At 59.5% G+C, this 22,115-nt stretch overlaps 2 protein-coding genes and 1 pseudogene across 3 annotated transcripts; all 3 read left to right on the top strand.

Moving 5' to 3' along the window:
* Positions 1–272: 272 nt before the first annotated feature.
* Positions 273–1,847, top strand: CRIP1 (cysteine rich protein 1). The gene is made up of 5 exons (XM_005910043.2): positions 273–431; positions 1,260–1,354; positions 1,445–1,502; positions 1,582–1,628; positions 1,718–1,847. The coding sequence occupies exons 1-4, from the start codon at positions 392–394 to the stop codon at positions 1,620–1,622; spliced, it is 234 nt and encodes a 77-aa protein (XP_005910105.1). The 5' UTR covers positions 273–391; the 3' UTR covers positions 1,623–1,628; positions 1,718–1,847.
* Positions 1,848–4,311: 2,464 nt separating this feature from the next.
* Positions 4,312–17,200, top strand: TEDC1 (tubulin epsilon and delta complex 1). 2 transcript variants are annotated; one of them, XM_070358125.1, is made up of 8 exons: positions 4,312–5,053; positions 5,151–5,229; positions 5,603–5,805; positions 6,075–6,230; positions 7,114–7,212; positions 9,376–9,462; positions 9,956–10,123; positions 10,625–17,200. In XM_070358125.1, exons 1-8 carry the CDS (start codon positions 4,910–4,912, stop codon positions 10,946–10,948), a joined length of 1,260 nt encoding a protein of 419 aa, XP_070214226.1. In that variant the 5' UTR covers positions 4,312–4,909; the 3' UTR covers positions 10,949–17,200. The 2 variants fall into 2 exon arrangements, with proteins under 2 accessions (XP_070214226.1, XP_070214227.1); XM_070358126.1 differs by lacking the exon at positions 6,075–6,230 and having other exon boundaries at positions 4,313–5,053.
* On the top strand, positions 14,837–21,444 carry LOC138984348 (farnesyl pyrophosphate synthase pseudogene; annotated as a pseudogene).
* Positions 21,445–22,115: the final 671 nt, after the last annotated feature.

A 22,115-nucleotide genomic window follows, 5' to 3' on the forward strand; every position in this document is an offset into this window, starting at 1 on the left:
GTGGGGCGGGGCGCGTGGGGTGCTCTCTCCCGCTCTGGGGAGCTCCCGCCCAGAGTCCGGGGCGAGGGCGGGGCTCCTCCGGGGTTCCAGCCCAGTCCAGTCGGCGAGAGTGCCCGCCGACCTCCTGGACCCCCTCGGACCGCACTCTGCCGTCGGCCAGGCCCGGGTCTTGCCCCAAGGCGAGAGTGGACCAGATGACCTTTCTTGGCCTGTTGGCTGGAATCCGAGGCCTCCGGGTCCAAGTCCAGGACTCAGGGGGGCGGGGCGCTGGGGGCGTGTCCCAAAGGGGCGGAGCCCAGGGGTCCTTGAAAGACGCGGACCGGGCGCGACCCACCCAGTCCAGCGCTCCGGTCTGCTCCCGCCTGGCCATCTGCCCCGATCCGGCGCCACCATGCCCAAGTGCCCCAAGTGCAGCAAAGAGGTGTACTTTGGTGAGCGCACCCCACCCTCGCCCTCCCCGGCTCGAGCTGAGGCTTCCCCCTCAGCCCCACGCGGAAGCGCGGCCCAGGGTCCATCCCGCGGGGCTGCCCGGGTGGGCCGAGGGCGCAGGGGGACCTTGGGCAGCGCCTCGGGGCGACACCTAGCCTTGCTGGTGGCCGCCTGGTGTGCCGGTCGGGCCTCCGGCGTCTGGTCGCCGTCCATCTCTGCCCCGCTCTCTCTCCGGGTCTCACTGAGTCTCCGGTCTCTGAATCTCCCTGACTCTGGGGTCTCCCTGTCTCCGGGTCCCGCTATCTCGCCCCTTCCCTGGCGCGCCCTGGGCGGGGACCCCGGCGGGTCGGCAGGAACGCGGGGCTCGGGCCGCTTCTCCCATCGTTAAGTAGAAACAGACGCGGAAACCGGCGCCCCGGGCGGCGCAACCCCGGGCGCCGCCTCCCGCCCCGCGCCCCTGAGCCCAGGGGAGGTGGGGGGGCAGGAGGAAGTGGGAGGTCCCTCCCGCCCCAGCACTGCGGTCGCCGGTGCAGCGGCGGGGGAGGGCTCAGTCTGGGAGCCCGGCCCGGTCCTGCCCGAGACCCCCACCTCCTCCTCCTCCAGCCCCACCCAAGCCCTCGGGGCGCCCCGAGGACCAGCGCCCACTCCCGCTCGTTAGGCGCGACGGTCTGGGGACTGGAGGTGCCCCACCCGCGGGGGCACAGGTGCCGCTGAGCCCCTGGGTGGGCCACGGGGCGCTGTGGGCGGGCCTTGGCAGAGGGGTCTGGAGAGCGTGGGTGTGAGCGTGTGCGTGTGCCCCGTTTCACGGAGTCTCATCTGTGCCTCTGCAGCTGAGCGGGTGACTTCCCTGGGGAAGGACTGGCATCGGCCTTGTCTCAAGTGTGAGAAATGTGGGAAGACGCTGACCTCCGGGGGTCATGCCGAGGTCGGTGGTGGGGCCTGGCGGGGCCAGCGGGGAGGCTGAGGGATAGGGGCAGGGCCGGTCGGCAGACTCTCATGGCCGCTCTCCCTGCAGCATGAAGGCAAGCCCTACTGCAACCACCCCTGCTACGCGGCCATGTTCGGACCCAAAGGTATGCTCCCCACGACCTTGCCTGACCCAGCCCTCCACAGCCCCTGGCCACCCCTAACCTGCCCTCTACCCCTCTGCAGGCTTTGGGCGCGGCGGAGCCGAGAGCCACACTTTCAAGTAAACCCAGGTACTTCCCGACGCCTCACCCCGCCCGGCCCAGTGGCCCTGAGAGCACCCTGGACCTGCACTCACCTCTGTCCTTGTGTCTCTGCACAGGTTTTGGAGACCCATCTCCAGCTGCCCGCTGGGCTGCTGTCCTCCAGGCCAATGGCAGGCCTTTCTCCACAGGCACCTGGGGCTCCCCTTATAGACCCCCCCTGCCCTCAATAAATGCGGACACTTGGAAGACCTGCTTGTGTGTTTGCATCCCTGGAGCAACAGTGCAGGGGTGTGGCCAGGGTCCCGACGCCAGGCCACGCCGGGCACTCCTGGGGGTCCTGACGCCAGGCCACGCTGGCACTCCCTCTTCCTGCTGCTGCCAGCCTTGCTGCCTGCTGCCCTGGTCGGGCAGGGGTGCTCTGCGGGGAGCCCTGCTGGACAGCCCCTTGTCCAGCTCTGCAGATGTGCAGCCCTCCTCCCTGGTTCTGGAACAGGTCAGCAGGAACAGAGGGCCACAGGGTGAATCGCTGAGCTGGTTCCGCTTTTGAGAAGCTTTGGGGCGCTGTGGTGGGGAGCCCTTGCCTGCCCTCCCCACTTCCTGTGGCTCCACCCTTGTCTCCATTCCTTACCCCACCCCACCAGATGGAGCCAGCCCCCTCCGTGCATTCACCCAGACACCACCTGCCTCATCTGCCCCCACCCTACACCCAGGGGCTAGCATGTGGCCTCTGCCTGATGGGGGACTGTGAGGACTGGCTGGGGAGCGACGGCTGGGGGCTGTCTGGAAACTCTCATGTCAGCCTGAGCCTCCCTCAGAGCCCTCCCCGTTCCCCCTACTTGGTCACTGCTGCTTTGGCTCTGGCAGACTGCCCCGTCCCAGAACTTGATCTAAAGAGCCCAGAGGGGTCATCTCAGCCTTGTGTGTGGCCTCCGCCCTGCCCCATGGCTTGGCTATGGGTCTGGCAGGCTGGCTCTGGACAGGCGTCGGGGGCCCCAGGGAGGTGTGTGGGGTCACGTGTGTGTGTGTGTGTGAGAGAGAGAGATTTGGGTGGTTCAGAGAACTCCGAGGGGTGGGAGCTGGAGAGCCTCTGGGGATGGATGGGACCGAGGAGGAGGGGGCAGAGGAGGCTGAGTGAGCCTGGGTGTCTCAGTGCTGCGGGAGTGGAGGTGTCTTTGGGGCCCAGGGACTGAGGGCTTGTGGGCAGAGCAAGCGCAGAGTGGGGACTGTGTGCACAGGAAAGTCTGCCTTGAGCTGCTGGGAGGCAGCCCTGAAGAGGCAGCTGACTCCTGGCCTCATGGTGTGGTTTGCTGTCTGGGGGTGAGGGGCGGATGAGTGCTTAGAGAGTTGAGGCCTGCAGAAGAGTGGGTCAGCCAGGCCTCAGGCTGGGAAGGAGGATACTCCACGCAGAAGGCCCAGCAGGTGCGAAGACCAGAGAGGGAAAAGGGCTCAGGAACCACTTCGGGCAAAGTCTGCCGGCACTACGGCTGGCGGGCCTAACCAGGATAGTCTCCGAGCTCAGAGACCGAAGACAGCCAGACTGGAAGCCTGTGCTGGTCCCAGTCCTAGTTGAAGGAGGACCCTGGAAGGGACTGAAGTTGGGGGTGAGGGGGCAGACAGCAATGCCCCCATGACCGTGGTGGGAGGAGGACTCTTGGGAGGTAAGCTGCTTGTGGGTGGCCAGTGAAACAGCCTCCTGGGGTTCAGGTGCCTGGGTCAGAGGCCAAGTTCTAGAGAAAGGGGTCACTTCTGCGGGGGACACAAGGGATGAGCAGCTGGCTGTGCCTGAGATGGGGGCAGGCAAAGGTAAGGACTGGGAGGAAGATGGGGGAGTCAGGTGTGACCACACTTCCTGTCGGCTTGGCCAAGGCTGGGGTTGTTTGGGGAGCACTTTCTCTGCCTTCTCTCCCTCCCCTACTCTTGTCCTCTTTACAGCTTTATTGAAGCATAATTTCATGCCATAAAACTCACCTATGCACATTCCGTGCTTTTTAACCAGTTCACAGAGTTCTGCAACTATCAGCACAATCCAACTATAGACCAGTCTCCTTGCCCACAAAAATTCCCTCATGCCCACCTGCTGCCACACCCTGGTCCCAGCCTCTGTCCAGGTCACCTGCTTCCTGTCTCTGTACACTTGCTTTCTGGACTCTTCCTATAGATGAAAAGTAATATTCGTTGGAAGGACTGAGCTGAGGCTCTACTATTATGGCCACCTGATGCAAAGAGCCAACTCGTTGGAAAAGACCCTGACGCTGGGAAAGATTGAAGGCAGGAGGAGGGGGCCACAGAGGATGAGATGGTTGGATGGCATCACCCCCTCAATGGACATGAGTTTGAGCGAATTCTGGGAGATAGTGAAGGACAGGGAAGCCTGGCATGCTGCAGTCCCTGGGGTCGCAAAGAGTTGGATACGACTTAAGCAACTGAACAATAACACATCATATAGTGTTTTGTATCTGCCCTCCTCCATGTCTAGGCGAGTCCTCGTAGATTCCCGGCACTTCTATTGTGGGGTCGTCTGGTAAACTTAAGGCTAGCTCTGAAATTACCCAAACTGCTTTCCAAAGTGGCCGTGCGGATCCCGCTCTTCAGTGGTAGGAAGAAGGCTGAAGGGGCAGGACAGAGGCAGGTAGGGGTGGGGTGGGGACGAGGTAAGGGGTAAAGGGGGCTGGCTAGGCAGAGGCTGGACTGGACAGGAAGGGGCCGGGCGGGGGTCTGCAGGCGTAGGTTTGAAGGGGAGAGTCGCTGGCCGGTCAGGAGGAGCACCCTCCTGCGTGGCGCGGGGCTGATCGGTCGAGGGACGTCCCCCGGTGCCCGGGTGCCGGCCCCCGCGTCTGCGGCCTGGTGCGCGCGGCCGGGCCCGGGAGCCCGCAGCGGCCTGGCCCGAGAGGGCTCGAGGAGGCCGAGGATCGCTCCCGGGGTTGTTCGCGCCCAGCAGCGCTGCCCTCCTAGCCGCCGGCGGTTGCCCTGCCGCCGTTTGGAGCAACCGGAGGTGCGGAGCTGATTGGTGGGATCAGGACAAGACGTGTCGGGGCTGCGGAGACTGAGTCGCCCCGCGGAGCTCCCAACGCCGATTGGTGCTCGACGCACCGGAAGTGCCTCCGCAAGGGGCGGCACAGACAGCACCCAATGCCGGAGGCGCCGCTCATTGGGGGAGCTGGAGGCGTGTCCCAGCTTGCGCGGTGACTGGGCGCAGGCCCAGCGGGGGCGGGACATGCGCGGCGATTGGGCGCAGGGACCCCGCGCTCGCGGGGATTGGACGCGCGGAGGCTGTGGCGCGCTGTCCCGGAGAGGCCAGTGGGAGCTCCATGGGGAGGCGGCGGCTGCGCCGGCCCGACCCGGCGGACGCGGCCCGGGCTCTGCCCGAGGCCATCGCTGCGTTGAGCCGGACGCTGCCCGCCGCGCCCAGCCCCGAGACCTTCCGCCGCGCCAAGTTCGACCATCCGGAGGCGGTGAGGCCAGCAGGGCAGGCAGCCGGGCGCGGTGGGCCCGTGGGTGGACTAAGGGAGGTGGCCAGCTCCACTGGCAGTCGTTCTTTGATCCCCGCAGGCCCCCGCGCTCTGGCGGCTGCTCTTTCGTGTGCTCTCGCCGCTGCCCGCCGACGGCGCCTCGGCCTCGCTCGCCCTGGGTAAGCCTTCCCTCCAGGCCCGCCCTGGCCGGCCCCGGCCCCGCCCACCAACCACTCACGGGACAGCCCTCTGCAGAGTCCCGCCCATCTCCCCGCTTCCCCGCCAGACCGGTCCTGGTGGCCCCGCCCCGCCCCTCCCACCATCCACTCACGGGACAGCCCTCTGCAGAGTCCCGCTCACCTCCCCGCCTCCTCATCGGACCCTCCGTGGTGGCCCCGCCCCTCCCCGCCTCCTGGCTAGGTCCCCGTGTCCCTACGGGACCCTTCCGAGCGTGCTCTCTGCTCTGGGGTCGCGCGTGGGGCCCTTCCTTAGAGTCTGAGGGAGTGTCGCCTCCAGTGGGTGGCCCTCCTGAGCTGGCGTCTCCTATCGCAGAGGCTCAAGCCCGCTGGGTGAAGTCGGCGCTGCGCTCCCAGGGCTACCCGAGGCGGGCGCTGGTGCAGCTCCCGGACGACGGCTCACAGGGTGGCCGCGAGTTGCTGCTGGCCCTGGCCTGGCTCCTGGCCCGCGGGCCCCTGCCCGAGCGGCTGCTGACCCAGAGCCATGTGAGGCTGGGCGACGAGATACCCGTGTGTGAGGTGAGTGCAGGAATCCCAGCCCGGGCCGGAATCTGGGGTGCGGGAGCTGGATCGGCAAGGTCGGCCCTGTGGGGGTCAGCGTTGCCCTCCTGAATGCTCGGGCGAGCACACGGAGGCAGGGCAGGGCCCGGTGTGTCCACAGGGTCTGTCCCCAGCTCTTCCTGGCACCCCTCAGACCTGGCGGTGGTCACTCGCCTGGGCCTCCTTTCCCTTTTGGGGTACCCTGTGTGGGGTGCAGGGGCAGCGTGTGACCATTGCCCCCTCCGCAGTGTGAGGCCCTGGCCAGCCCTGGCCTGTCTGCTCCGAGTGTGGAAGCAGAAGGCTGTGTGGACATCCGCCACCTGCAGTGGCTGATGGGGAAGCTGCGGCTCCAGTGGCGAAACCTGATGGCCAGTCAGCAGGAGCAGTGCGCCCTCCTGGGCAAGGTAGTGCCGCTCGCGCAGCGCCTCTCTGCTGCACAGGCCTGTCCAGCTTCCCAGCTCAGGAAGGGGCTGGTCTTTGGCTGGATGTGGGTCTTCCCAGGCCTGGCTGGGGACTGACTGGTTGGGGGTGGCCCGACGGTGGGACGCTACGGCTCTGGATTGTCCAGGAGGGGCCTTGAGCAGGTGCTGCTGGGCGTCTGTGGGGCAGGGAATCAGGGAAGCCAGCGGGGGGAAGGTACCTTGTCCTCCCACTATCTCCTGGGTGTAGGCTCACAGGCAGTGGGCAGCTCTATCGGGGATCCTAAAGGCTGGTAGGGCTCAGCTGTGGGGGCACAGGGGTCCCCCTACTGGCCTAGGGCATGTTCTGGGCTGAGAAGTGACTGGGTAGGTGGCCTGGGCTCCCTCTAGCACAGGACTCTTTGGTGCTAGAACCCCTGGCAGAGGGTCTTTTGCTCAGCTCGCGTTTCCTGGGACGCCTTCACCCCTTCTTGTCTGGGCTCCATCTGCTCCTGCTGTGTGGGACGGGCCCCCCTGCTGACCTCCCTGCTGCCCTCAGGCCTCCCCTCGCTGGTGCACCTCCCTGCCCCCCAGACCCAGGTGGTCTGTGTCCCTGCCATTGGCCTCACTGGGCCACCGAGCCTGTCTGGGGCTGTTTCTGCCACCGCCCAGGCCTGCCACTTGATGGTCTGCGGCGGGCACAGGGGTGCAGGAGCTGGGCGGGGGTGCTCCTCCCTCTGCGGGGCCTCCTGGTGGCCCTGAGCCAGCCTCAGCAGTGCTGACTGCTGTCCCTTGCTGGGCCCTCTCTGAACCCCCTTTCCCGGTCTGTACCTTGCCTAGTGCTGGGGGGCACCCACATGCTCAGCATGGGGTCTGCGCTGCGTTTCAGATCCACTCATACACCCGTGGCTGCCACAGTGACCGCAGCCTTGGCCACCTGTCTGTCACCGAAACGGAGCTGCTCAGAGACCCCGAGGGCGGCCGGCAGGTGAGGCTGGTGGGACCAAGGTGGGTGTGGCCCAAGGTGAGAAGGGGTCTGGGAGGGTGGCACACCCAGGCTGTGGGTGGTCGTCAAGCTCACCATCTGGCTTGCGTGGGGGATGGGCACAACCTCTGTCCCTCTCCTTGCCCGGGCCTGCCAGTGCCGCCATCAGTGTGTGTGTGGCCGGGTACTGTCTGGGCCGTGGGGATAGCACAGGCATCGGGCGGCTGGCAGCCAGCTGTGGCGGTGGCGGGGGGGATGCTGGAATTAAGGAAGACGCCCAGGGTCTGGGCTGACGGGTGTGGGTGCCTTGAGCCTGTGGAGATGTCGCCTGGTGATGGGCTGGGAGTGGCCCACTCTCTGCTGACCTTCTTTTCAGGAGCCCCCTCCATTACTGTGTCCTGCCTGGAGGCTCACGTGGCCAGGGGCTCCTGGGACAGACCGGTGGCCACAACTTGAGTACTGGGCTCTGGCCGTCCAGAGTGAGGCTGGCACTGCCTGGCCTGGGGGCACTTGGCCGGGAAGAATGACTGAGGCTCAGGATGGACCCAGCAGGTCTTGGCTGTAGTGCTGCGTGCTCCTGGGGGTCTGCTCCCTGATGTGGGGTCAGGGTGGCCCATGGGGCCCACCTGGCCAGTGTTCCTGGCGGCTGTCTGGCTGGCTCTGTGGGCAGGACTGTGCTTGGCCCTTGAGGTGCTGAGGCAGCATCTGGGTGTACTGAGATGCCCTTGGCCTGGTCCCCATTTGGGGTGACTCAGCGGGGCCCAGGCTTCCTGCCCCTGGTCCCCTGGTCGGGGGAGCATGGGGGCTGTGGCAGCCCCAGCCTGGTGCTGTCTGGGACCCCAGCCTCCGTGGGCGCTGTGGTGGGGGAGCTCCCCCTCCGCCTGGGGGCTGGTGCGAGTTGGTGCCACAGTACCGAAAGCGTCGTCGTGGCCAGGCGGAGGGTTACGTTGACTTCCTCCCAAGGTTTGCGGATGGTCTGCGGGTGGCAGCTGGGAGCAGCCTACTTGAAGGGCCTGTGCTCTTGGGATGGGTCCCAGAAGCTTCTGGGATGGCCTCTGGTGCCGTCAGCGGCCAGGCGCGCTGTGGGCACTGGGCATTGTCCTTGTCCCCAGTCTGCTTCTGTACGGCCTGCCTGTTGGGGGTGTGGGCACCCCCGGGACTGTTCTTGGGAACCAATGAAGCTGCTTTTCTCACTCGCCACTGGGTGTGTGCGTGTGTGTGGTGTGGGCACGTGGCTCCACCCTGCCAGGTCCACAGGCCTCCCCCAGGTCACAGGGCAGTTCTCACCGCAGGTAAGTCTGCCTCTACCCTGCTCCACTGGCTTTGGGCTGGGCCCTTGGCCTGGTGTTCAAGGCACCCCCTCCGTCTGGCCAGGGGTGTCCAGCCCCCGGTGGCATGACGATGGTCGTGGCCTGGGTCTCCGTGCAGCCTCTGAGAGAGAAGGCCATCAGGGCAGCCTCAGTGCTGGCTCCGGCTGCTTGTTGGGTCCCGAAGCACATTCTGGGCTCTCTTCTAGGAGTGGCCTGGGCCTTCCCAGGGGACCAGAGGCCTGGGAGGCTGTGGAGGCCGATGTGTCTGTCGCTTGCCGTGGGCCCTCTGGGTGGCCCACACCTGGCCTCACCCCCTTCGGCTTCCTGAGGCCGTGGCGGCCCGGGCAGGTGGGCGGGGGCTCAGCACAGGGGCCGCCTGGACCCACGCGCGCCGGTGCGGGGTCTGTGGGTGCGGGCGTAGGGGTAGGGCGGGGCGCAGGGGGCCGTGCAACTGTGTTCTCCACGCTGGGCCCATGGCCTGTCCTCCGTCACCCTGAGCCAGGCACCGCGCAGCCCCTGCCCTGCCTTCAGGTTTAGGGGGTTACAGGGGAGGGGCTTCCCAGAGCCCAGAAGTCTCTGCTGTCCAGGACCCCCAGCTGCCCAAAGCCTCCAGGGTGCAACCCTCCGTCAGTGGGGATGTGGCGTGGAGTCCCGAGTGAGGGGCACCGGCACTCGGCCCCCACCCGCAGGACCCACGGTTGGGGCGGGCACGGAGGCTCCTGGGGTGGTCGAAGGCCTGAGGGTGCTGGAGGTGAGGCCGCCCGCTCCTCCCGTCGGCCTGCTGTGAGGCAGGAGTGCGGTGAGCATGATGGCGGGGCCCTGCGCTTGGCTCTGACCCGCGGGGCTTGCCTTGCAGCTGTTGCGGCGGCTGGAGATGGAGAATGCGCGGCTGGAGGCGGCCCTGGAGTGGCGGCACCGGGAGCTCATCTTCTGGCAGTGGATGGTCAGGAGGCACCCCCCACCCCCTGCCTGTCCTTCCCCTCCACACCCCTCCCCTCCCATCCCAACCCTCCCCTCCCCTGCCCTGCCCTGCCCTGCCCTGGCCACAGCAGCCCTGGGCCTTGGTGGGTCTTCCCATTTTCCAGGCGAGAAGAGAGGTCTCGGGGACGCCCCCTCACCCAACCCTGAAGCTGGTTTTTCACCTGGGCCTTGGGTTTCGAGTGTGGGGCTCTTTCAGACATCCGTCTGTTCCATCTCCACCCTTCCCAGCTCCTGAGGAGACCCAGGAGGTCCTCAGGGGGTCTCAGCCTTCTGGAAGTTTGCCCTCTGTGTGTCCCTGGTGTCCAGGCCCCTGGGGGTGAGGGTCGGTCCAGCCCCCTCTGTGACCTAGGGGTGGGAGCTGAGCCCTGCTCGCTGTCCCCGCTGGCTGGGGAACCTGGCCCATGGTCGAGGCCCAGGCCTGCCACCCTCCTTCTCACTGAGGTCTCTCCCTGCAGGACACAGTCCTGGACGCCTGCTCCCCGGAGGCCTCACCGGTCACGTTTCTGCCCAGGATCCCCGAGCCCGGGCCTGGAGCGGTGCGGCTGCTGGCGCGGGAGCTGCAGACCTTGCAGGAGGAACTGCGGGAGGCGGCAGAGGCCCGGCGGGCCGCCTGGCAGGCTGTGGTGAGCTGGCTGTGGGCCTGGGCCACTTGACCATGGACTTCCATGCTGGGGTTGCTCCCTTCGCTCTGTTTGGAAGACGTGGGCTCACCTGCCAGACTCCCCGGTGCCTCACCCCAGCAACCCTGTTGGATGGCTGGAGTGCTGGGTGGGGCTGATGGTGGGCTCCCCGGGTCTGTGCCCTGGGCCCTGAGCAGGCCCCTGGGACTTGGCCTGCAGGGATCAGCCAGGCCCAGTTCCCCGCCACGCCTCAGGGAGGAGCTGGGCCCGAGGCAGGGTGGTGGGCCACGTCCCAGGCGCCTAGTGCCCCCGGCTTGGGGCTGAGGTGCTCGATGAGGGTGAGACAGCCTGGAGGGACCAGGCCTCGGAGCAGTGACGTCTAGGCAACGGGAGGGGCTGCTGCGGGGCTGGGGCGGGGGTCAGGCTCAGTGAGAGCCAGGGAGCCCGGGGAGTGTCCTGGTAGACGGCTCGTCCTTGGCTCACTTGCTGCCGTCTCCTGTGCAGGTTGGTGGCCACGGGCCCGAGTGGAGAGCCGCGAGGCGGGCCCTGCAGACGGCTGTGGCGCAGGACCTGGCAGCCCTGCAGCGGGCCTGGGAGCAGGACGAGGGCCGGGCCCGGCCCCACGGGCCCCGCCGGCTGGTGAGGACCGATGCCAAGGTGCCTGGCGGCCCGGGCCTGTGGGCCGCCGAGGCGACAGAGGCGCTCAGGGCCCGGGAGGCCTGCCTGGAGGCGGCGCTGCGCCAGCTGCAGGGCCAGTGTCGGCAAGAGCTGGCCAGGCTGGCAGGAGCGCGGCCTGGCCTCATCTGGGTCCCGCCGCCCGCACGCTGAGCGCTGCAGGCGCCCCCGAGTCTGCACGGCCTTGGACGGGCAGGGTCCATCCCCAGCGGTGCAGGCTCTGGGACCCGGGGCCCCACCTCGGGCAGAGCGCGCCTGCGCCCTGCGGGCCTGGAGCAGGCCCCGGCTCTGCCCCCAGGAGGTCGTGGCAGCCCACCGTGGTGCCGTGGGCGTCAGGCCTTGCTGAGCACTCTGAGGAACACTGTGGAGGCCTGCTGGCAGAGCCGAGGCTCCAGCTGGCCTCTCTGGGGAGATGGGCGCCCCTCAGGCCCAGGGAGGGCCCCTGGGCAGGGTGGTGAGGCGGGGCCAGCCCAGGGCTGCCCGGGTGCTGGACAGACGGGCACGGCCTGCAGCACGGGGCGGGTGTTGGGCAGTGTGCCCTGGGTGCCTCTGCACACCCCACTTGGGCCAGCCTGTGCCTGGGACGTGTGTGGTTATGCGTGAGTGTCAGATCAGAATGCCCGGCGGGAGCCCTGGGTGGGGGCTCTGCTCTGCCCTTGGGGGCGGTGCCCAGGGGCCCAGGGGGGAGGCCGCTGCAGACAGAGCGGCTTTGTTTCCAAGGCCATGCAGGAGCGGGGCCCGCCTGACAAAGAGCTGTCTGTCCGGGGATGTCCCGCCAGAGCCAGCCTGTCCCCGTCCTGGGAGCTTGGCTTCTCGTGCTCACGCCCGCCCCTGTGGGCACAGATGGGGCCTGGCCTCCTGGGCCAGGCTGCCCTGTTCCCCAGGTCCCTGGGCCCCCAGGGTACGTTCTCACTGGCACCTTGCCGTCCGCCTGGGGGCACCGGCTGGTGCAGGCCTTGGTCCCGGGTGGGGCATGCCCACGGCGCCTCTGCACTGGCCTCTGGAGCATCGGGCAGAGCCGGCAGCGGTGAGCGGATGCCCCTCTGAGGACTGCCTGTCTGACCCTACCCCGCGGCCGGCCTCTGGGTTCCCTGCACCCCCTCCCTGGCCAGAGCCCTCCTGCTAAGGCTGTGGCTCCCTGCTGCCTGCAGTTGGGGTCCAGGCACCTGACCCAGGCCCTCCACCTCAGGTGTTGAGGCTGCTTCTCATTTCCCTGCCACCACCCTCCTGCCTGCCAGACGGTAACAAGTCCACAGAAGGATGCCCTGACTCCTGTGGATCCTCTGGGGCCGTGATGGCCACGGCCTTCGGGGCCCGAGCTTTAGAAACACAAGTGGGAGCTCAGTGCCTCAGGGCTGTCGCTGCTCCGCTGACCCGCAGGCCCAGGACACTTCAGCCAGAACCCCCGTGTGTCCGTGTGTCTGTGGGACTTGGGGTGCTGATCCTGAAACACGAGGTGGCCCAGCCTGAGAGGCCAGGCTGGTGGGCGGTGGGGGCCCCTGTGGTGACCCTGAGACAGGAGCTTGCCCAGGTTGCGGGGTGCAGGCTGGGCCCCTGGGGTCGGGCTCCTCCTGCTGTCGTAATAAATGAGCCTGGTCACAATCCGGCCACTTCGGGGGGCTGAGGTCCAGTGGGCAGGCCAGAGGCCCCAGAGAATCTGCCCTGGGCCTCAGACCTCGCCGGCTCCTTCTCTGACCCTCCGCTGCCTCTCCATCTCTGCACTCCCCCTGGCCTGCTGGCCACCAGAGTCCCCTTCTGCTTGTGATGTGACAGGTTTACAGGCTGGACCCCTGGGCTCAGATCCTGCCCCCAACCCCTGGCCTCGCATGGGGCAGCCAGACCCACGTGTGTCCTGGAGCCAGCCCGGCCTCCCACCCGCAGACACAGCCCTGCAGGAGGTGAGCACACCGCGCCCCGCTCGGTGGGGACTCGCTGCATTGAGGCGGAGGCCCGGTCACTGAAAGGAGCTGGAGCGGCAGCTTGTTGCGACACCTGCTGTGTGTCAAGGCTGGAGTGCAGCGGATGGAGCTGTCTGTCCAGGGGCCCCACAGGAGAGAAAACGGGCAATCAGATGAACCTTCGCTGTAACCAGGGGCGACGGGCAGGGCTGCCTGTGGGTGAGGTGTGGGGCGGGGGCGGGGTGCCTGGATTCGAACCGCGCTGCCCCCAAGGGGAGAGTCAAGGAGTGAGGGTCACGGCACGCGGGCCCCCTGCCGAGGCCTCCTGGGGTCCAGGGGCCGAAGCTCCAAGTCTTCTAGAACACAAGCCCGTCGCAGAAGACGTGCAGGAGACCTGCAAGCAGAACAGCCGTGATTCAGGCAGGGAGGGCTCGCCCCCGCCGGGCCTCCCTGGCGGTCCCGCCGTGAGACTCCATGCTTCTGCTGCAGGGTGCGCCGGTTCCACCCTCCGGTCGAGGACCTAAGATCCTCGCTTGATGTGGCCAAAAAAAGGCGCTGATCACGCGCGTGTGACCTTGGGGACATGCGGCTCTAGGGTCCCACTCGCCCCCATGCCCCTGTCCTGGGTCACCCGTGGCCTTAGAAGGCAGGGCGAGGGCCCAGGTGCCCCCTGCAGCCGGGTGGCTCTGCTGCCCGCGCCCAGACTCTTATCCCCGCCGCTCCGTCTCCATGGTCCTCCGGGCGCTGGACCTCCCTGCCCGCTGGCTGGCCCCCATCTCCCTCGCCTTATCTGCACTGGTCGACCTTGGCCTGGGGGCGTGGCTGACTAGTCAGGACCACAGTCCCCCCAGACGCCCCTCCAGGTGGCTTGAGGGTGTTCCCCGATCCTGCTGAAGTCCAGGTTCGGGTGAGCAGGATCATCTCTGGCATGTAGGAGACAGTCCCTGTTGGCGGGGCCCAGCTGGCCACCCGTGCCCTCCCCGTGGGTGTGGCTGCTGCCCACGAGGTGCCCGTGAGCTCTGGGGCCTCAGCTGGGTCCTGGCTGCCAAGTGCGGCCGAGCAGCGGGCTCTCCGCTTGGCGGGGTGGGGGCTGATTCTCCACTCGTCCAACAGCCAGGACCACCGCGGTGCCCGTGCCTGCCCTGGGGCTGGGGGCGGGTGGGGGCCACCCCCACCCACCCACCCCTGGTGTCTGGGGGAGAGTGGACACCCAGACGAACCTGCATAAGGGGTAGGGGCGCGCCCTGTGGGGTGGGGAGGCCTGAGGTGACAGCAGTGGTCAGAGCAGCCCCGCCGGGGGTCAGGTGTGGGGAGTGGGCAGGGAGGACTGGGTGCTGAGTGTCCTGTCCAGGAGCGGGGTCAGGAAAGGGGGTGCTTCTGGGGAGACTGCGTAGGAGCGGCACGGGCTGCAGGCTCTCCTGTCTCTGGTGGGGGAGGTGGTACCCTGTCCAGGGCCAGGTCCCGTCTTGGTTCTGAACGGCCCCTCTGGCCCAGGTGGGGAGCGTCTGGGGCTCAGTGAAGGGTGGGTGAGGGTCGGGCTGGCGCCTGGGGTCTGTCGCTCTCTTGGCTGTCGGGCGTGTCCGCTGGTGGCTTGTCTTTAAAGCTGTTTTTCTTCTTCTAGCCTCTGTCTCTTGTTTTAGCAGCCCTGTGTCTTCACTGTGGCCTGTCCAGCTGGGGCTCTGGGGCTGGGTTGTGGTGTGTGGGACCTGAGATCCCCAGCAAGGGGTTGAATAGGTCCTCCTGCACTGGGAGTGTGGAGTCTCATCCACTGGGCCAACAGGGAATTCCCTCTTCTGGTCTTTATTTACAAGTCCCATCTCCCCTTCCCATTTAGGGACATTATTAAATTGTGGTAAAAAACACAACATTAAATTTGCCATCTTAATCTGCCTGCCAATGTAGCAGACACTGGAGGCACAGGTTCAACCCCTGGCTGGGGAAGATCCCGGGAAGAGGGCATGGCAACCCACTCCAGTGTTCTTGCCTGGAGAATCCCATGGACAGAGGAACCTGGTGGGCTACAGTCCATGGGGTCACAAAGAGTTGGACACGACTGAACGTGAACACAAAATCATTTTTTAAAAATTGAAATATAGATCTGCAACCCGCATCCAGGAACAGAGCATTTTACTCCTCCCTCAGAATGAATGGAGATCAGAAATTGGATGCTTATGCCCAAGAAAGGCAGGATTTCATCCAGCACTTCTCCCAGACTGTGAAGGTGCTGACTGAGGAGGACATTGGGCACCCAGAGATAGGAGATGCCATTACCCGACTCAAGGAGGTCCTGGAATACAATGCCATCGGAGGCAAGTACAATCGGGGTTTGACAGTGGTGGTGACGTTCCGAGAGCTTGTGGAGCCCGGGAAAGAAGATCCTGACAGTCTACAGCGGGCCCTGACTGTGGGCTGGTGTGTGGAACTGCTCCAAGCCTTTTTCCTGGTGTCAGATGACATTATGGACTCATCCCTCACCCGATGGGGGAAGACCTGCTGGTATCAGAAGCCAGGCATAGGTTCGGATGCCATCAATGATGCTTTCCTTCTGGAATCATCCATCCACCGCCTGTTGAAGCTGTACTGTCGGGAGCAGCCCTATTACCTGGACCTGATCGAGATCAAACTGAGATCGGACAGACCTTGGACCTCATCACAGCCCCCCAGGGCAATGTGGATCTTGGCAGATTCACAGAAAAGAGGTATAAGTCTATTGTCAAGTACAAGACAGCTTTCTACTCCTTTTACCTTCCTGTAGCTGCTGCCATGTATATGGCGGGCATTGATGGGGAGAAGGAGCATGCCCATGCCAAGAAGATCGTGCTGGAGATGGGAGAGTTCTTTCAGATTCAGGATGATTACCTCGATCTCTTTGGGGACCCCACTGTGACGGGTAAGGTCGGCACAGACATCAGGACAAGTGCAGCTGGCTGGTGGTTCAGTGTCTGCAGCCGAGTGAAGGCGCTCTACGAGGAGATGAATCTGTCGGCTGTGTACATGCAATACGAGGAAGACAGTTACAACCACATTATGGGTCTCATCGAGCAGTAGGCTGCGCCCCTGCCCCCAGCCATCTTCCTGGGGTTAGCACAAAAGATCTACAAGCGGAAAAAGTGACCTAGAGTCTGTGAAGGTGGGGAAGGGAGGCTTCTCAATAAATTATTGTCTAACCTGTGAAAAAAAAAATTGAAATATAGTAGATTTATAATACTGTGTTAGTTTTGGGTATATAGCAAAATGATTCAATTATATATATATTTCAGATTCTTCTCCATTACAGGCGATGACAAGATATTGAATGTATTTCCCTGTGTTATACAGTAGATCTTGGTTGCCTATCTGTTTCACATTTAGTAGACTGTATCTTTAATACCATGGAAGTCAAAGTGTCCGTTGCTCAGTTGTGTCTGACTCTGTGACCCCAGGCTCCTCTGTCCTTGGACTTCTCCAGGCAAGAACCCTGGAGAGGGTTGCCATTCCCTCCTCCAGGGGATCTCAATCCCGTATTCCTGACTGATTCTTCCCTACCCCTTTTCCCTTCTGTGACCATAAGGTTTTTTTCCTCCTATGTCTGTGAGTCTGTTTCTTCTTTTTTTAAAATTAATTGGTTGATGACTTTTGGCTGCACTGGGCCTTCGCTGCTGTGTTCAGCCGTCCTCTAGCTGTGGCCTGGGCTGGTCTTTTCTGTGGTGCTCCGGCTTCTCACTGCAGCGGCTTTTCTCCTGCAGCACAGGCTCTAGGCTCACGGGCTTCAGGAGTTGTGGCTTACAGGCTTAGCTGCTCGGCACATGTGGAATCCTCGCAGACCAGGGATCGAAGCCCTGTCCCTTGCACTGGCAGTCAGACTCCCAACCACTCGACCACCAGGGAAGTCCTGAGTCTGTTTCGGTTCTGTAAATAAATTCATCTGTATTTTTTAGTTCCCACTCGTGAATGATATACAATATTAATATTTCTCTTTGTGACTTACTTCCCCTAGTAGTATGATGTCTGGATCCACCTATGTTGCGAAAAGTGGCATTATTTCATTCTTTTTTATGCCATCCTAACCATTTATTTATTTTTAAATTTTATTTCAAATATTAATCAGATTGAACGCCGCCACCTGAATTAACCGATCCATATGGATTTTTGCCTGATGTTTGCTGACTTTCAAAAATTGCTTTGCAGGAGTTCTTTGAAAATTCAAGATATGAACACATCATTGGTTTCACACATTATAGATATCTTCTCCATTCTGTCCCCCTCGTAGTTCAGTTGATAAAGAATCTGCCTACAATGCAGCAGGTTCCAGTTCGACCCCTGGGTTGGGAAGATCCCCCGGAGAAGGGAAAGGCTACCCACTCCAGTATTCTGGCCTGGAGAATTCCATGGACTGTTTGGACAGGGTCGCAAAGAGTTGGACATGACTGAGTGACTTTCACTTTCACTTTCCATTCTGTCGTTGGCTAAAGATTTGCTCATGGTTTCCCTTTGTTGAATAGAAAATTTAAATTTTGTTTTAATTGAATTATGGTTTTGCCTCTTGCTTTTTACAGTTAGCATTTGAAGATGTGTTTCTGTCTTGTGTCATGTTCTCCGCATTTCCTTCTTCAGTTTTTGCTTCATTCCATCCAGAGTCTGCCTCTGTGTGGAATCAGGCAGGAATCCAGATCTCTTCCATGCAGTGAGCCAGTTTCCAACACTGTCTACACACAAGCATGCCCTGGCCTCCTGGCTCTGTGCTGTCAGCTTCTCCACGCTCAGTCCCCTTCTCTCCCACCGGGCAGTTCACGCACCAGCAGCACCCTGCTCTCAGCCCCTGCATTTCGTCAGGGTTCGCCCTTAGGAGCAGAGCCAGTAGAGGTTCTAAATGAAGAGACGTGCTGTCTGCGGTTGCTGGTGTAGAAAGAGCCTGTGGTGGCGGTAGCTTCGTTTTGGCTGTCTTGCTGACGCTTACCAGTCAGCATGGTGGTGCTGTTCTTAGTCTTCAAGGGCACACGCCTCAGGTTTCCCGGTGAAGTACAGCACCATCTGTGCTCTACGTAACTTTGTACAACTTTTAGAAAGTTTCCTTCCACTCTTATTTTCCTAAGAGCCTTTTTAGAATCATAACTACCAAATAGTTTATCTTCATTAATTAAGACAGTCATATGATTTTCTCTTTTACTTTATCATAATGAATTGCATTAACACATCAGCACCCCTTCCGAAGTCAAGCCACCCTTGCATTCCTGTGAGAAGTCCTGTTTGATCACAATGCTGTAACATTTAAATATTCAGTTGGTTTTGATTAGGTATAATTTTATTTAGAACATTTATATTGATACTTGAGGGGAAATAGGCCTATGACTTTCTTTCTTCTCCGTTTTTCTTTGTATTTCCCTTTCTCTGTTATGGAATCAAGGCTACATTGGCCTCATCATAGCCTCTGCCATCTATTTTTTGGAATAACTTATTAAGATAGGAATTAATTAGGCCTTGAAACTTTTTTCTTGGTCACACTGGGTAGTACTCAGGCTGTTTGTTCCTTGGCCAGGGATTGAACCTGTGCCCCTGCACTGGGAGTGTGGAGCCTTTTTTGTTTTAAGCTTTATTTATTTGGCTGCACTGGATCTTCATCGCTGTGCGTGAGCATTCTCTAGTTGTGGCGCGCAGGAGTGACTGGCGGCGTGCGGGCGTCTCATCGCGTGCTGGGCTTCTCTGTTGTGGAGCGTGGGCTCTAGGCACATGGGCTTGGTCGTTGTGGCGATCGGGCTGAGTTGCCCTGTGGCATGTGGGACCTTCCCAGACCAGGGATCAAACCCATAACCCCTGCATTGGCGGCTGGATCCTTAACCACTAGACCACCAGGGAAGGCCTGGGAATGTGGAGTGTTAACTCCTGGACCAGGGAAGTCCTGAACTTGACTTTTGCAGAGTAAAGGCTTTTGATTTTGACGAGGTCCCGTTTATCACTTTATCTCTTGTGGGCTGTGCCTTTGGTGTCACGGCTTTTTTTTTTTATTTGACCAGTCCCAGGTCATGAAGATTTCCTTTTATGTTTCCTTCTGCAAATTTATAGTTTTTACATTTAGACATACTAACCACTTTGTGTTAATTTTTGTGTTAGATATTAGGTTAGCTTAAGGATTTTTTTTTTTTTTTTTGGCATATGAATGTCCAGTTAGTGAAAATTCTATCCCTTCTCTGTCGAATCACCTTCACACCTTAGTTAGAGCTTATTGGTTGCGCTCAACAAAGCAGGAGTGGGAAGCAGCTTCCTCAGGCTGATGGAAGGAACCTGCCGCTTTCAAGAGACTTGTATCCAAAACATAAAAAGAATTCCTTCTTGCAACTCAACAGTAAGAGGACCATAGCACAATGGGAAAATGGGTAGTGGGTTTGAACAGATGTTCTCCACAGAAGATACACACTTGAGCAGTCAGCAGATGAGGGGATGCCCAGCGTCATGAGCCCCAGTGGGAAAGGCAACTCCAGCTGCGAGGAAATAGATGCCCCTTCACCCCCGGGGGGCTGTGGTCAGAAATACTGACACGTAACAGTCACTGGGGAGAATGTGAAGAAATCGGGGCCCTGATATGCTGCTGGTGAGAACGTACAACAGTCTGAAGACCAGCAGTTCCTCAGATTGTTAAACGTGGACTTACCTCATGACCCAGCAATTCCACTCCTGGGCATACACTCAAGAGAAATGAAGACACATGTCCACAGAAAGTCTTGTTCAGAAAAAAAATCTTGTACAAAGTGTCCATCGAAGCATTATTTATAGCCAAAAAGTGGGAACAACATAAATGTCCAACTGATAAATAAATCTGGAGTAAGTGATGGAAGGTTACTTGGCAATAAAGAAGAATAAAGTAGTGACAGATGCATTTGCTTCCTGAAATAAGTCACAGAAGACCGCATTGTATGAAAAAAAAAAGACCGCATTGTTTGATTCTATTAGCAGGAAGCGTCCAGAATAGGCAGAGAACAGATTAGTGGTTGCCTAGAGTTTGGGAAATTGGGGAAGAATTGGGGAGTGATTGCTAATAAGTCTGAGGCTTCTTTTTGGGGGTGATGAAAATGTTCTATGATCGTGACATGTGTCAATATACTAAAAGACTTTGAATTGTAAGCTTCAAATGTGTAAATGGCACAGTGTGTGAATTATAATAAGTCTGATTAAAAACTCGATCACACTGCTGTGGGTTTATTTCTGGACTCGAGTTTGTTCATATAGATCTACGTGCTTATCCTTTGACAATACCAACTGTTTTGATTACTTCAGATTTACAATGTCTTTTTTTCAAATTATTTATTTGGCTCCCCTAGGTCTTAGGTGCAGCATGTGCGATTTAGTTCCCTGACCAAGGATTGAACCTGGGCCCCTTGCGTTGGGAGTAGAGTCTTAGCCACTGGGCCACCAGAGAAGTCCCCTACAATAACTCTTAAAATTGGTTAGTGAGAGTCCTCCAACTTCTCCCCTTCTTTCCAGAATTGTCTTGCTTACTCTCATTCCTTTGCATTTCTATATAAATTTTAGAGTGACCTTGTCTATATCTACAAAATTTCCTCCACGGGTTTTGATTGGAGTTGCATTATATCAGTAGGTCATTTTGGAGGAGACTGGCATCTTGACTACATTGCATCTTCTATCTCATGATCACAGTTTTCTATTTATTTAATCCTTGATTTCTTTCATCAGCATTTTGCAAGTTTCATCACACAGATCCTATACATGTTTTGTTAGATTTATATCAAAGTATTTAATTTTGAGGGGAGCTAAAGTGTTATTCCTCTAAAATTTTTGGTTTTCACTTGTCTGCTTCCAGTAGAAGCAGAATTGAAGTTGTTTTGACCTTGTATCCTACACCCTTATTAAGCTCACTTATTTGTACTTAGATATTTTTAAGTAGAATATTTGGGATTTTCTATATAGACTTTATTGTCATCTATGAATAGAGAGGGGGTTTCCCAGGTAGCTCAGTGGTCAAGAACCTGCCTGCCAATGCAGGAGACAAAAAAGATGTGGGTTTGATCCCTGGGTTGGCAAGATCCCCTGCAGAAGGTCATGACAGCCCATTCTAGTATTCCTGCCTGAAGAATCCCATGGACAGAGGAGCCTGATGGGCTACAGGCCATGGGGTCACAAGGAATCAGACACAACTGAAGTGACTTAGCACACACTCACACATGCACGCATGAATAGAGTCTTCTCACTTTCTATTATGCATGTCATTTATTTTTCTTATTTGATTGCATTGGCCAGGACTGCTAGTCCAATAGTGAATAGTAGTGATTACACCACCTCATGCAAAGAGCTGACTCACTGGAAAAGACTCTGATGCTGGGAGGGATTGGGGGCAGGAGGAAAAGGGGACGACAGAGGATGAGATGGCTGGATGGCATCACCGACTCGACAGATGTGAGTTTGAGTGAACTCTGGGAGTTGGTGATGGACAGGGAGGCCTGGCGTGCTGCAATTCACGGGGTCACAAAGAGTCGGACACGACTGAGCAACTGAACTGAACTGAACTGAACTGAGTGGATACAGAGGACATCTTTGCCTTCTTTCTGATCTTAAAGTAAAACACCCAGTCCTTCAGAATTAACTATCACATTAGCTGTAGATTTGTTTTTTCTCTCTCTCTTTGAGATGTCCTTTATTTAGTAAAGATTTTCCTGTTTCTAGTTTTCTGAGAGTATTTATCATGGGTGGATACTGAATTCTGTCAAATGCTCTCTTTACATGAATTGATATGCTCATATGGTTTCTTCTTTAGACTGCTAATATAGTGGATCATACTGATTTATTTTCCCGTGTGGAACCAGCCTTGTTTTTCTGAGATAATCTTCATGTGGTTGTGGTTTTTATTTTTTATGTTGCTTGATTCTATTTGCTAATATTTTGATGAGGATTTTTATGACATGATGACATTGGATTTTCTTTTCCCTTGTGGGTTGGTTGGATTTTTCCTGGTTCTTCATATGCAGAGTAATGTTGGATTGTGTCCTGCACATTTAAACGTTATGTTATAAATATCTGGTTTTGTTTAAATCCCATTGAGAATGGTGACATTTTTCTTTTCGCACACAATCAGCCCAGTTGGGTTCAAGCTGAAAATTCCAAATAGCCTTGTATGGACAGCGGTTTCAGCGTCCGTTCTCCTTTCAAAGCCTTTGCAGTGTCATTTGAATTCTGTCCCATGTGGGCACTGCCAAGTGACCAGTGTGGGACCTGGGCAATGCTGTGTCCTGCGGTTCACTTCTTGGACTTGGTGTGACGCACACAGCTTGGGGTTGAGCCCAGAAGTCATAAACCACCTCATGGTTGCTCTCTGGAGCCCCTTCTCTGGCTTGTCTCTGTCACTTTCTGGCTGCCTGGGGCTCCACTTTCCAGTCCTCTGGCAGAAGTCTGGGGCTTTACTCAGCCCACCCTCCTGTACACTCCCCCGCCTGGGC

Source organism: Bos mutus, chromosome 21, assembly GCF_027580195.1.
Source record: "Bos mutus isolate GX-2022 chromosome 21, NWIPB_WYAK_1.1, whole genome shotgun sequence".
In the NCBI taxonomy this organism is placed as follows: domain Eukaryota; kingdom Metazoa; phylum Chordata; class Mammalia; order Artiodactyla; family Bovidae; genus Bos; species Bos mutus.